The 13,367-nt window shown below is 41.2% G+C and overlaps 1 protein-coding gene across 1 annotated transcript in view; it reads left to right on the forward strand.

Moving 5' to 3' along the window:
- Positions 1–1,136: 1,136 nt before the first annotated feature.
- MDGA2 (MAM domain containing glycosylphosphatidylinositol anchor 2) overlaps positions 1,137–13,367 on the forward strand; it is a 1,390,890-nt gene continuing 1,378,659 nt past the window's right edge. Inside the window, exon 1 of the mRNA XM_006873307.1 lies at positions 1,137–1,552. Coding sequence (XP_006873369.1) covers positions 1,273–1,552 — 280 coding nt within the window. The 5' untranslated portion in view covers positions 1,137–1,272. The remainder of the gene's footprint in view (positions 1,553–13,367) is intronic.

Here is a 13,367-nt window from a genome sequence, read left to right on the forward strand (position 1 = left end):
CAGAGCAGTGCACCCGGCTTTGACGTCGCCCGGCTGCGGCTAGCAGCTCGCGCTCTCAGCACGTAGCGCACAACGTGACCACACACAGCCTTCCTCTCCGGCAGCCCGGCAGCCTGCACTTCGCGCTCGCCCCTTCGCCCTCCTCTTCCCACTCGCCTCCGCGGCGCGCACCCCCGCGCACACCCAGGGATTCCGGCCGTCGTCGAGCTCCGGGCGCTCCGCTGCCCGGCTGGGGCACCTCTGCAGCAGCTGTCCGCAGCCGGGGCCCGAGCGGCGGCCCCGCAGCTTGGTGTCTTCCGCAGACGGCCGCTCCAGCGTTCATCTCTGGATGCCAGCACTACGTTAACTCAGGCGAGGGAACCCCTTTTGCGGCTCCCTCCTCTAAACTCCCGCCAGTCCCAGCTGCCCCCACCCTCTCCACCTGGCGGGGGCAGCGCGGAAGCGAAGAGGACGCGCGCCCTGCCGGTGGGCACGCGTAGACGTGTGTACTGATCGGGTTTCTGCTTGGCATTCTCCCTCTCTTGCAAGTGGCGATGCCTGGACTCCTCTTTCGGCTCCGGGAATTGGTGCCACCAGCCCGAGCCCCCTCCTCTCTGGCGGGGCGTTACAGGCTATTTTGAAGAGCGGCGGCGGCGGTGGCGGCGGCTGCTGAGGCTGGTGCCCGAGCCAGCTCCAGACTCACACTCTGCTCTCTCGTCCGTCCCTTTCCTCCTCTTCCCTCCTACCTCCTCCCGCTACCCTAGTCCCCCTCAACCCCACTCCTCCAGTCCCTCCTCCTCCTCTTCATTCTCTCCCCGCTCGGCGATGCGAGCCTGTATGGTGTAACAGGATTGGCGTTGCAATGGCAACTGATGGAATGGGGGAAGGCAAGACAGCAGGGCTGGGGGCTCCGGACTGCGGGCGGGCGGGCAGCTGCCGCCGCTTGACGCTCCTTCGGGGACCTTCACGAGTTACTTTGTAAAGGCGAGCCCCGGCGAGGAAGCTCTGCTCTGTGCCCCGGGTCAGAGGCCACTTCCTGCTCCCCGACTCCCCAAACCAGGCTCGCGCGGCGCAGTACCCCCGGCCCCAGCCGCGACCGCAGCCAGCCCAGCTCGCCGTTGCGGGGACTCGAGCCCGCTTTCCTGAAGAACACTTCGTCTCTGGTCTCCTCTTTCCTTCACCGCCCTCTGCTCCTCCCCGGCGTCTGCGATTTTCCCAGGCGCCCGGTGTGAGTGCGGCGTGCGTGTGAGTGTGTGTGACAGTGTATTGTGTTTTGTGTGTGTGTATGTGTTCATGAGTGTGGGGTGTGTGTGGCTCTTGAGCTCCGCTTGCTGCCACCGCTGGGGAAGGACGGACAGACGGCGCTTCCTCCTTCGGAGAGCGGTTCCTGGGCACCTCGGCTTGACCCGGGCGCGAGTGGAGCGCGCCCCGCTGGCCGCCGGCCTCTGGAAGGTCCCGCTGCTTCCCCCCTGGACTGGATATGTTCATGTTCACGTGAAGATGGATTTAGTGTACGGTCTCGTGTGGCTGCTGACAGTCCTCCTGGAGGGGATCTCTGGCCAAGGAGTGTACGGTGAGTGGAATCGCAACGCTATCGTGACCTTGTGATTCTTAGGTAAGATAGGCTGGTGAGCGAAAATGTACGACTCGCCCCTCCCGACGTGGCATTTGATTTACACTTCATCACGTTATTGGGAGCGGTAAGGAGGCAGCGAGCGCTCTGCGGATTGGGCTGTGAGCCGCTCCCCCGGCGGCGCCTCGGCTTGGGCTCGGAGTTGAGTCGAGCTGGCAGCACTAGTGCAAATGAGTGGCTTTGCACTTGATTTATCCCCTCAGGGGACCTGAGCTGGAGCAGTATTTGATTTAATAATGGTTTGACTCCTTACTTGCCGCGGTGTCGGTGCCACGGTTTCCCACGAAGGGAAGGAAGCTTCTAATGTGACCCTCGTTAGTCTCCCCGCCCCTCTGCGCCGTCCCCCCTTGCCTTTTTTCTTTTTTTTTTGGTGAATGCTTACATGACTTGATTTTCCGGCTCAGGAAGTGGGGTGACAGTTGAGTTGCGTTCTGCACCAACCGTTGCCATGAGCACTGACTTGGGGAGGGGAAAATAGCAGGCAAGATTCTTGGTGCCAGACACAATTAAGGGACATGCTTGTGTGAATGGATGAGCAAATGCATGAATGAACGGACGGCCAAGTCCGCGCTTCTTGTCTCCGGGGCAGGACAACAGCTCGTTCGTTGCAATGGGAGCATATTCTCTGTTCTCCTCAAGAAAATCCGTAGTTTAGGAGAGAAGGGCGAGTTTGTTAATTCTGAGGTTTTGAAGTCCTAAAGAGAAAATCCTGGTTTCTTTGCCTGTCAGCAGTTGGCACCCTTGGCTTTCAGGACTGAAATACTCACTCATTCACTGTCTAACTTACACCCAGGCCCTTGCTGCAAGTGGGATGAAACGTATATCTTCTCTTGGGACAAGCAGCCGGTGCTCCAAAGAGAAACTAACTTTTGAGTTCTAGATGTATAGTAAAGAGATTAGGAAGATCGCCCTGAGAGGGCAGCAAGTCAAACTCATCCACAAACCTTGAGATACAGTTGGGAATTCTTGCTGAAAATCCAGTCCACTGGTCCTGTTCTCACTCACCATCCCCACCCCTTACAAGGCTGAGACTATCCCTGGGTCAAAGATGCATGAGTGCTTATGGAAATACCGAGTTGCAGACCCAAAAGTGACTGTGGAATGGGTTAAGGTGCAAGGGGACCTTGAGCCTCAAACTCTCCCTCAGTGTGGTATGCCGAGTTGGTGGGTGACTGAGAAAGGGTGCAGTAGATAAGAGTTGGGACCTAGCCCTTAACCTTTCCACTTTCAGCTGCCATCTGTCTTGACCTGAGCAGAGTTGATGAAGCAGGTGCTCCCGCCCATCTTGCATTTTTGCCACTCCCCCTTTCTTGTTGCCCTAGTTCCTTCCTTGACTCATCCAAGAAACCTTCATGCTCTACCTTCTTTGATTATATTAATTTCCTCTCTTTCCCCACTATTCTCCTTCCGCCCCCCCCCCCCTCCAAAGAACATACCTGGTGCTGGTGGTTGCTGAGTAGTGTGTGAGAGATGCTAAGTCGCCTGGCAGACCTCTGGCTTGCCTGACACCAAGAGGTGGAGCCTGCAGGAAGCAAGAATTTGCTTAGTGTTCTTGCCACTCTTCAAGGCTCTGTGGTCTACTGAGAGGACTGCTGAGAGAAGTCAGGATTCTAGGGATGGAGGAATGTTGGAGGTAGACAAATCTCAAGGGGATATTTCTTAGAATGGGAGAATGAATTCCTCTCATTCAATATCCAAGTCTTTTTTTCTCTCTCATTGGTTCAGATTATCCTAATGGAAGATAATTGTTTGAAAAAAATTTGTATTTGTATGTGTGTGTAGAGTGTAATGAGCAGTGAGAAAGATTGGGGGTGGGCATTGCTAGGACTGACTGGAATAGAAAGGAGGGAGTGTTTATTTTCTTGTCATTTTTGTCATTTGGATTATTTGACCTGGCAAGTCTCATTGGTCAGTGATAAAGAGTAAGATATAGTAATGGAGATAAATAGGAAACAATTGCATTATAATAAACTTGTGCCCATAAATTATAGCAGTAAAGTAGGAAGGAGTTCTGCTACGAAGTTGATTTCATCATTGCAGTGGTGGTCTTTTTGTTTCAATAGTATGTGATCTTTAGTCTCTTAGCTATGAATGGTATCAGTTTTGTATGAAAATTACCAAGCAGACAACATAAACATCATAGTTCTTAGATGGGTATTTTATATGTGGTGTGTGCTTGTTATATTTTTCATCTTCAGCTATATAGCTTAGAAGTTAGACTCTCAGACTGTGGAGTCACCTAACCTGAAACGTCAACATCACTTTGGAGCTTGTTAGAAATGCAAATCATAGGACCCCTCCCCAGGCTTTCTGAATTGAAAGTTCTAAGTGTGGGACCCAGCAATCTGTGTTCCCAAACCCTTAAGATTTTGATTCTGATGCAAGCCAAAGACTGCAACATGGACTTGCACTTTCATTGCTTTGACTTTGTAAATGATGACCTTTGTTGATCTCATTTTATTTCTTCATTTTTATCAAAGCATTTATGGGAAAGTGAAGAGTATTCATACTTAAGTATAAAAATCGATTAATTGAAAACAACGCAGACAAAGTTTAATATAAAGTTGTTAAGTGTGTGTTTTCGACATTTTATATGAAGGTGCTTGAAAATCATTAAAGAGCAAGACAACTATAAAGAAAAACTTCAATGACATATAGATAGGAACTTTCATGACAGAAATTAATCTCTCTAAGTTCCTTTATTTGTCTGAATTAAGATTGTATTTGTATCATAAAAAACTCTTTGTATGTATTATATGTATTTAATATGGTATTATATATAGTACTGCATTTACTTATTAGTATACTATTTGTTTATCAGCCATTCTTATTACACATGAAGTATCATTTCTCAGTTTTGTGTTCCAATAACTGAGCCTAAGTGGAAATGAAAATGATTTTCTAAGTAAATCAGACAAAATCACTTCACTGTAGTTCACAATTACTTATATACAATTACAGCCACGCCCTCATCACCTTTCCTTCCTGAAAATGGCTAGGCAATCCCTTCACACTTCAATTTCTTAGCTAGAAATTTCTGAACGTGGTTCAGAAATATGTCTATCAAAACCTGTTTATTTGAAACATAAACCAAGGAGATGATAACTTTCATCAGATTTTATTTTGCTGATTTGTAGCTGGACCTCATATTTTAAAAAGTATGTTGTTTAAATTTAAATTTAGATTTTAAAATAAACTGAGAAAATTTGTTTTAGTGTAAGGATTGTTGTTTTTAGTTACCATAATCCACTTCTTACAAGGTTCTATGGTAGCGTAGTGGTTACGAGTCGGGCTGCGAACCTCAAGGTCAGCAGTTCGAAACTACCAGCTGTTCCGCAGGAGAAAGATGTGGCTTTCTGCTCCCATAAAGATTTACAGCCTAGGAAACCCTATGTGGGGCTGCTATGAGTCAGAACCGACTCCACAGCGCAACACCACCACCACCACTAGGCTCTATGAACTATAACCATGTGCAGATGCAGCTCTTAAGTATAAAAGTTTCTGTTATAGGCTAGGAACACATTGTCATTTATCTTAGATTATTGCTTAGCAAATAGCTGAACATTAGCTGATTTTTATATAAGGTCTGTTGATTGGCTACGAGAGGTTACCCTTTAACTGATTTCTACCTTCCGCCTATAAATCTGATGTCATTTTCTAAAAAGTGTATTAAAAAACAACACATAGCATTTTGCATAGTCAAAAACGAAACTCTTCATAATAAAGCATTACCAAAAGGGAAAATAAATCATGTAGACTTTCCAAGATGATGATTTTAACCATTTCAATGGATAATACCAATTGGAGACTTATAATTATGAATTTTTAAAAATTAATTATATCAAGCTGCACATTCCTTCCTGAATTTAAAATAAATTATTCTTATTAAAAATGTCTTGAAAATACTCTTGGAATTTTAAAGTTAAGTGTATATTTTCTTTTTACTGAATTAAACGTTGCTGAAAACTGAAAGTCATTAAATGACCTCATTCAATAAAGTGTAGAATAATTGATTATAAATAATAAATGGCATCAAAGATTACTGGGTTCCAGCCAACTATCTATTGTTGTTGTGAAGTGCCATCAAGTCAGTTCTAACCCATTGTGACCCTGTATAAGGTTTCCGAGGAGCAGCTGGGTGAACTTGAACCGCCGACCTTGCACTTCAAACAGCTTTGCAGTCTGGCACATTAACCCACTGTGGGCCTTATTGAAACACCTAGAGCTGAATGATGCCAAATAGTTCTCTAGTTTTGAAAGTCAACTTTTGTAAGTCAGTTTGTGGCACTAATTTGTTTGAGCTGTTTAAGTGTGTTTTCCATTATGACTTTTGATAAGGAAATACTTTTGAGTTTCTCAGTTGACTTTTGATAAGGAAATACTTTTAAGTTTCTCTGTTGACTTACTAAAAATCGAAGAAAAAAAAGACTTGACTGCCACACACTATATTGTCACTTTTGGTCAGTCATGGCCTTAATTTCCAAAGGGATTAATAAAATATTGTTGTTTATTAGTACAGTCGCAAGTGAAAAACAAAGCGTAACACCAATACTGAATGTTTTTTAGTGGAAACCAAATTAGACAATAACAGTGATCTGGTGACATGAAATAATTAATGCACTGTACCTATAAATAGCTTTCAGGCTATTCTAAAAGCCATAAGTAAAATAAGTGTACCAAATACATGTGTATGACAAATTAACAAAATCTGTCCACTCAACTCAATATGTTTGCTTGATAAGATGCATGTGTGTATGTGTATGCATATATATGTGTGTTGTTGTTGTTGTTGTTGTTGTTAAGTGCCGTCGAGTCGTTTTTGACCCATAACAGCCCTGTATAGGGTTTCTGAGAAACAGCTGGTGAGCTTGAACCGCCAACCTTTGCAGTCTGGTGCATTAACCCACAGCACCACACCAGGACTATATATTAATATCCATTAATCTCATGTAATTTAAAGATGATATTTTCATGCAGTAGCTGGACAGGAGAGACTTGGTAGAATTGAGAACCAGAAGATAAAACAGACAGGAAGGCTTTGGAAAATATTACTGTTGCCCATGAGTTAAATCTGAATCTAACTGTATTAACACATAAAGATAAGGATGCTATGGACCATCAATTGACCATTGCAACCAGTCCCTGACTATCACAATCCTGGTAACAAAGTTATCCCCAAGATGCCAAAGTGTAGTGAATTGTGCTTTTGCCTAATTCTGGTTTCGAGAGACCCTAGGATGAAATCCTGATTTTGACTGAACACCTATTTAGGGTATCAGTCTGTGGGAGGAGAAGGGGAGGTAACTTTGATAAAGGCTGCTCCCCTAAAAAGAGTGGTCTCAAGCTGTATTACATACAATCAGCTTTAACTTTTCCTCTTTCCACTCCTTACCTGAGACTTCCTACAAACATATATTCTTAGATAGACAGTCATTAACTTGGTCACTATTTCCAAAGGCAAGTGGACAAGTGGATGGGCTGCCCAGTGTATCTTGAGATCTTTTTTTTTTTTTTTTTTGGTCTACTCAAGATTGTCCTTGCTGGTCATGTTATCAAAATTTAATGTTCAAAAGAGCATTTCCATTATATGCTCATATCTTACATATGGGGAAGCCCCTAATTGTGTTATTAGGTATTTTACATTGAACATGTTATACACACAGCATAAGAAATTATTTTATAGAGAAGGAGCCAATAAAATTGCTAGGGTTCCGATAATTAGAGGTCTAATTATCTGCCATCAGTGGCAAAGCTTCAGAGATGCAGCCTTTCTGTTGAGTGGAGGTCATAACAGAGTCCTAGGAAGGCATTTTCCATGATCTTGATTTCTTAGCTTCATTTTATTGCTTCTGGTTCTATTTCTTCTTGTTTACATCAAACCACTATGTTAAATTTTGTGTTACAATTTAAATCTTTTTGAGAAGCAGGGTACAAACAAGATTTTATGAATAGTTATGTTCTGTGTCTACAGTTCAAACCCACCAGCTGCCCCTTGGAAACTCTTTACAAGGTTGCTATGAGTCAGAATTGACTCAGCAGCACTTAACGACAACAATACTCTGTTCTTTTAAAACTTATTGTTTAATGTGATAGGGTTAAGGCTTATGGGGGATGTGATTATAGCATGAGGCTTATGGGTTCAGTTTATTTTTTTATTATGGTGTTGTTAGGAATCATTAGTTTGGGTAGTTTTTTTGTATAGAAGACATTTACCACTCACATTCTCTGTTCTGGTCATTATACTTTGGGAATAAACTTGCAAGAGCTATCTGGATCTTGTTCCTATTGGCATTTGCAATTAAGCAAGGGAATGGTCTATTAGCTTTGTGTTGAATTGGGAATGTTTTTGCTTTGTGTATTGTGTGTGTAGCTATTTTGGAGAATACAGAGAGTTAAGTGGTGCAGTGGTTAAGCACTCAGCTTAGGATCATAAAGATCATTTTGAACCCACCAGCCACTTCATGAGATAACGATGTGGCAGACTGCTTTAAGAGAGATGTATAGACTTGAAAACCTTATCGGGTGTTTTTATTCTGTCCTCTAAGGTTGCTCTGAGTAGCAATCGGCTCAATGGTAATGGGTTTGGACTTTTTTTTTTTGGAAGGACACAAAGTATGATGTTGAATGTATTTCAGTTATGAATTGGGTGAATGTTTTTAAGCTACATTGTAATTGCCATTAACTGAATAGCACCACAAAATGAAATTTCATTTCTTTGCTCCAGTGAATGTCAATGCAAATATATTACTTAGAGCAGCCTGAGTAAATGATTGCATTCATAGAAAACTGTCTCCTATTTTTATTTTCAGATCCAATTAATAATCTTTTGACCCTGTGAAATCATAAAATTGTAAGTGAGAATAGATTTTAAGATGTCATTAAATCACACTGCTAATTTAAGTTATAATGACTTTATATTATGCCAGGCAAATGGAGGTCCTATGCTGTTTGTGCAATTTCTTTAGGAGTAGACATTTCACAACCCTTTTATTCCAGGTTTAGCTACATTCAAAGAATGGATTTTTCTTGTAAACTGAATATAATTTCTCATGCTGCATTGTTGGGGGATGAGCCTTGTTGTGTTCCATTTTAGAACAGTACAATTGCGTTTTTCTTTCCTATTTCATTTTGCATTGATCCCATTAAGCTTTTTCTTTTGTTTTCTTATTACTTTTCTAATATACTAGATCATTTCCGGTCTTATATTTTAAAATACTTTATTTATTTTCTTGTTGATATCATCTTGAACTGAGTAAGAAAGATAACTTTGATTCCACTATCCAATTCATGTATTCTCCAGCAGTTTACAATCATAGAAGAACATTTTAACTATTAAGAATATATTTGTGGGAGACTGCACATTTACTCTAAGTTTATCAGTTAAAGACACATTGTGGTAGGGTAAAAGGTTTTAAAAATCATCATGTAATTTACTCTTTTCTACAGGGGTTACCTAGAAAGATGAGGCTGTAAAGATTTACAGTCTCAGAAACCCTAGGAAACAATTCTACTCTGTCTTATATAGTGTAACTGTGAGTCAGAATTGACTGGAAGGTAGTACATACTTCCTCAACTTTTTATAAAAATAGAGGACATCAGTTTCCTGCTGTTGCAAGTCAAATTTATACTGTAGTTCATTTGACAAATGGAGTGGAATCAAGTATATGATATGTTATCAGATCTGCAAGCGGGATATTGCTCGCTATATTTTGTTGTCATGAGAATAATGTTGTTGTGGTCCATTGAGTAGATTCTGATTTATCACGAACATGTTTCCTAGGATTTAAACCTTTACAGGAGCAGAAAGCCTCATCTTTCTATCTCAGTGGATTCAAATTGATGACCTTGTAGTTAGCTGCCCAATGAGTAACCCATGACACCACCAGTGCTCCTTGTAATGAGAATAATGGGACGGGTAAAAATAATAAAATAATACTTTGCAAAGGGAAATGTGTCTGTTAATGTTATAGATTGAATATGTCACTCAGTAATATGTGTTGTAAATCCTGCAGTCCTGGTGTGGCACTGTGGGTTAATGCGCCAGACTGCAATGCAGTTTGAACTGCAAGGTTGGAGGTTCAAGCTCACCAGCTTCTCCTTGGAAACACTATACAGGGTCACTCACTATGGGTCAGAGCCGACTTGACAGCACTTAACAACAACAACAAATGCCTATGGTTAGGAGTACTGATGGTACCATAGGACAACCACTGGATTGCTAACCATAAGGGTGGCGGTTAAAACCCACCAGTCACTCCATGGGAGAAAGATGAAACTTTTTCCTCCAGTAAAGATTTATAGCCTGGGAAACCCTGTCCAGGGTTGTTGCTGTGAGTTGAAACTGACTCCAAGGCACCTAACAACAATGCTTTTGGTTATAATCCCATTTGGAAATCTGTGTTGTTTGTTATATTAATGATGTAGGATTGGTTTAGGGTATATCTTGAGTCACTATCTTTTAAGAGATATAAAAGAGATTAAACAAGTGAGCCAAAAAGCAGAGCCAGGGAAGAGAGATGTCAAATTACATGAAGATTTCCCAGGAGACGAAGGAAGCTCCAAGTAGACAAGGCCTTTAGTCCAGAGCCAATGGAGAGAGAAAGCTTTCCCCTAGAGCCAAAACCCTGAATGCAGATTTGTAGCTTCATAAGCTGTGAGAAAATAAAGTTGTTTGTTAAAGCCATCCACTTGTAATATTTCTGTTATAGCAGCACTAAATAACGAAAACACTAGTGTCTATCAGTTCTAATGGAAAGCACAAATGGCCTCTGAGATCAGAAAGTGGTTAGAGGAAAAGAAGGCTAAGCTCTGCAGCAAAACACATGTGTTCTTAAAATAATGATAAAACAGCAAAACAATACAATTTTTATGAAGTAACTAGAAGTTGAGGAGCTCTGGTAGCGTAGTGGTTACGAATCGGGCTGCGAACCTTAAGGTCAGCAGTTCGAAACTACCAGCTGCTCCGCGGGAGAAAGATCAGGCTTTCTACTCCCGTAAAGATTTACACCCTCGGAAACCCTGTACAGGGTCGCTATGGGTCGAAACCGACTCGACGGCACTTAACAACAACAACAACAACTAAAAGTTGGGCTCCTGGTGTGGTGCTGTAGGATCAGTACTGGACTGTGGACCATAAGGTTGGCAGTTCAAGCCACCACCTGCTCCTCAGAAATCTTACACAGGTTGCTATGAGTCAGAACCAGTTCAATGGCACGCAACAAGAACTAGAACTTACTTTGCCTCATGTGTTGGCAACAGAGTCAGAAAGAAAAATGTCTGCTAAATGAATAAGGATGTCTTCATGGAGGTACTTATGATCACTTGAAAAGGAAAATGAGGGGAAATGTGAAGATAAATAAAACGTGAGATTGCTGTGCATCAGATCATTCTTCCTGCTGATAAATTTAAGGAAAAGTGGACAGCCATTAAGTCTTGGGGCTTTCTGTAGTTGAGTGTAACTATGAATTATATCCTTGCCTTCATAATGAAGGAAGTGGTTTCAGTGTGTATTTTGGGAATAACAGAAAAGATCTGAAGAAGACATGCTAATTTTCAGAAATTTTCTCCAGTGGGAATTCTACATAGATTCAAGGCTGATTTCAGGTAGTGTAAATCAACAATTTAATGTATAACCGCTGTGAATCATCTATATAGCTATAGACTAAGGGCTATAAACTCAAGGGTTTTAGAATTAAGTAGATAAAGAAAAATAAGAAAAACAAAGACTATGAGAAATCCCAAATGATTATGCTAATACAAGAGCGATTACAGTTGCTGTCATGAGTGGAAGAAACTTAAAAGCTGGTGACTGATGAATTGAACCTTGAAAATTAGTTGTCGTAATCGAGGTAAAGAGAGAGAAAACAGCATTATCATAGATTGGATCCCAACTATAGAAATAGTTTTACATAAAGAAAAACCATCCTCAAATGAGTGTCCAACAAAGCCTAAGCATTTTCTGTAAAGTGTTCCAGACTAGAAAGATGAGTCTTCCATAAGTATATGCAGTTTTCACAGAAGAGGCTGCATGTCTGTAAATTTTGTTTTGCAATTTTGTGGAAATTTCTCAGGTAGCTGTATCCACCAAGATACAATCCTTGATTCTGAGCTGGCTCCTTCAGTTTGAAGCCAACAGATCTGTTCATCAGAAGATAGCTGAGCTGTCTCTAATGTTACTGTTGGATACCAAGTCTTTCCCAAATCTAGGAAACCTTGAACCTACATAACAAAGCTGTTCTGGAGTTTATTCTGTAGTTAAAGTCAGGCTTTTCAGTGCTTTTTAGAGTGCTGTCCACTTAGAAGCAAATGACTATGGGTTCACAATGAATTAAAACATCGTGTTGTTCTTTTTAGATGCACAGCCACTGAGATGAATGCATTTCTTTTATGAAAACAGTGGTAGGTGCTTTTTCTTCCTGCATGAGGCATCATGGTGTAGTTGAAAACTGGTTTCTTAATTAGCTACTGCTTTACCATATGACTTCAGGGAGGAATCTTAACTTTCCCTCAGTTTTGTTAGCTAATAAGCCCTTTTATGAAAATAGGATGTGCTACACAGAGAAAGTATAGATAGCAGTAAGCATAAACAAAACAGAAACAAACAATCAAAATTCATGATTGCACTTTTATACCCGATGTATAAGTGGAAGAGGCTGGAGAATTTCCTCTATTTTCTTCAAAATTTACTTTCAGTCCATCTAGCAATTTAACCTCATGTAGAGATTGTCATTTGTTCTCTGCATGGAGTACATGGGACTAAGAAGTAACAAAGAGCAGGTAATAATTTTCTGGATGAAAGAAGTCCGGCTGTATCAGTCTAACAAAGAAATGATGCAAAGTTGTGTCTTTATAAGCAGTATTTGTAAAAATTAGTATCAACCTCCTGTTTTTGTACATACAAATGTAGTTGGTAGTACACCTTAGACTTGCCACTTTCTTTAAAGTTACACAACTCTAATGTTTGTCCTTTCACTCCTAAATGGACAGGAGATGGGGAAGAGACTTCCCTCCTTTGAAGGTGCCAGCATATATTGCTACACATTTTATTGTGCTTCTCAGATTATTGGTTTTCTTTTACCGATTGAAGGTTTGTGGCAACCCTGTGACAAGCCAGTCTATTGGTGCCATTTTCCCAACAGCATATGCTCACTTCACATTTTGGCAAGTATCAAAATATTTCAATTCTATTACATACTTAATAGACATCAATATAGTACAAACATAATTTTATATGTACTAGACAGTCATAAAAATTAATATAACCCACTGTATTGTAGTGCCTGCCTTATTGTGGTAGTTTAGAACCAAGCCCACAATATCTCTGAGGTATATCTGTAACCTAAAATTTATGGTTATGAGTATATTTATGCTTATTTGGCTATATATGTGTTTGCAAATATATGTGTAAATCTTCTTTTGTATCAAGAGGCAAGAATATTCTCCATTTTTCAAGCTAATTGATAAATTGTTGTTGTTGTTAAGTGCCGTCAAGTTGATTCCGACCCATAGCGACCCTGTATAGGGTTTCTGCGGAGGAGCTGGTGAGCTTGAACGACCGACTTTGCAGTTCAAATGGATTTGCAGTCTGGCACATTAACCCACAGTGCCACATAGCTATATATAAAAACAATCAATTGAAAAGGAAATGTAGGTATATAATTTTCATAATACTTAAAATTGATAATTTAAAACTGAAAAAAAAAAATGAAGTCCATTTAGCTTTGCATGTAATATTTTCTAATTTTGGTCTGATGGT

This window comes from Chrysochloris asiatica, unplaced genomic scaffold, assembly GCF_000296735.1.
Source record: "Chrysochloris asiatica unplaced genomic scaffold, ChrAsi1.0 scaffold00235, whole genome shotgun sequence".
NCBI lineage: Eukaryota > Metazoa > Chordata > Mammalia > Afrosoricida > Chrysochloridae > Chrysochloris > Chrysochloris asiatica.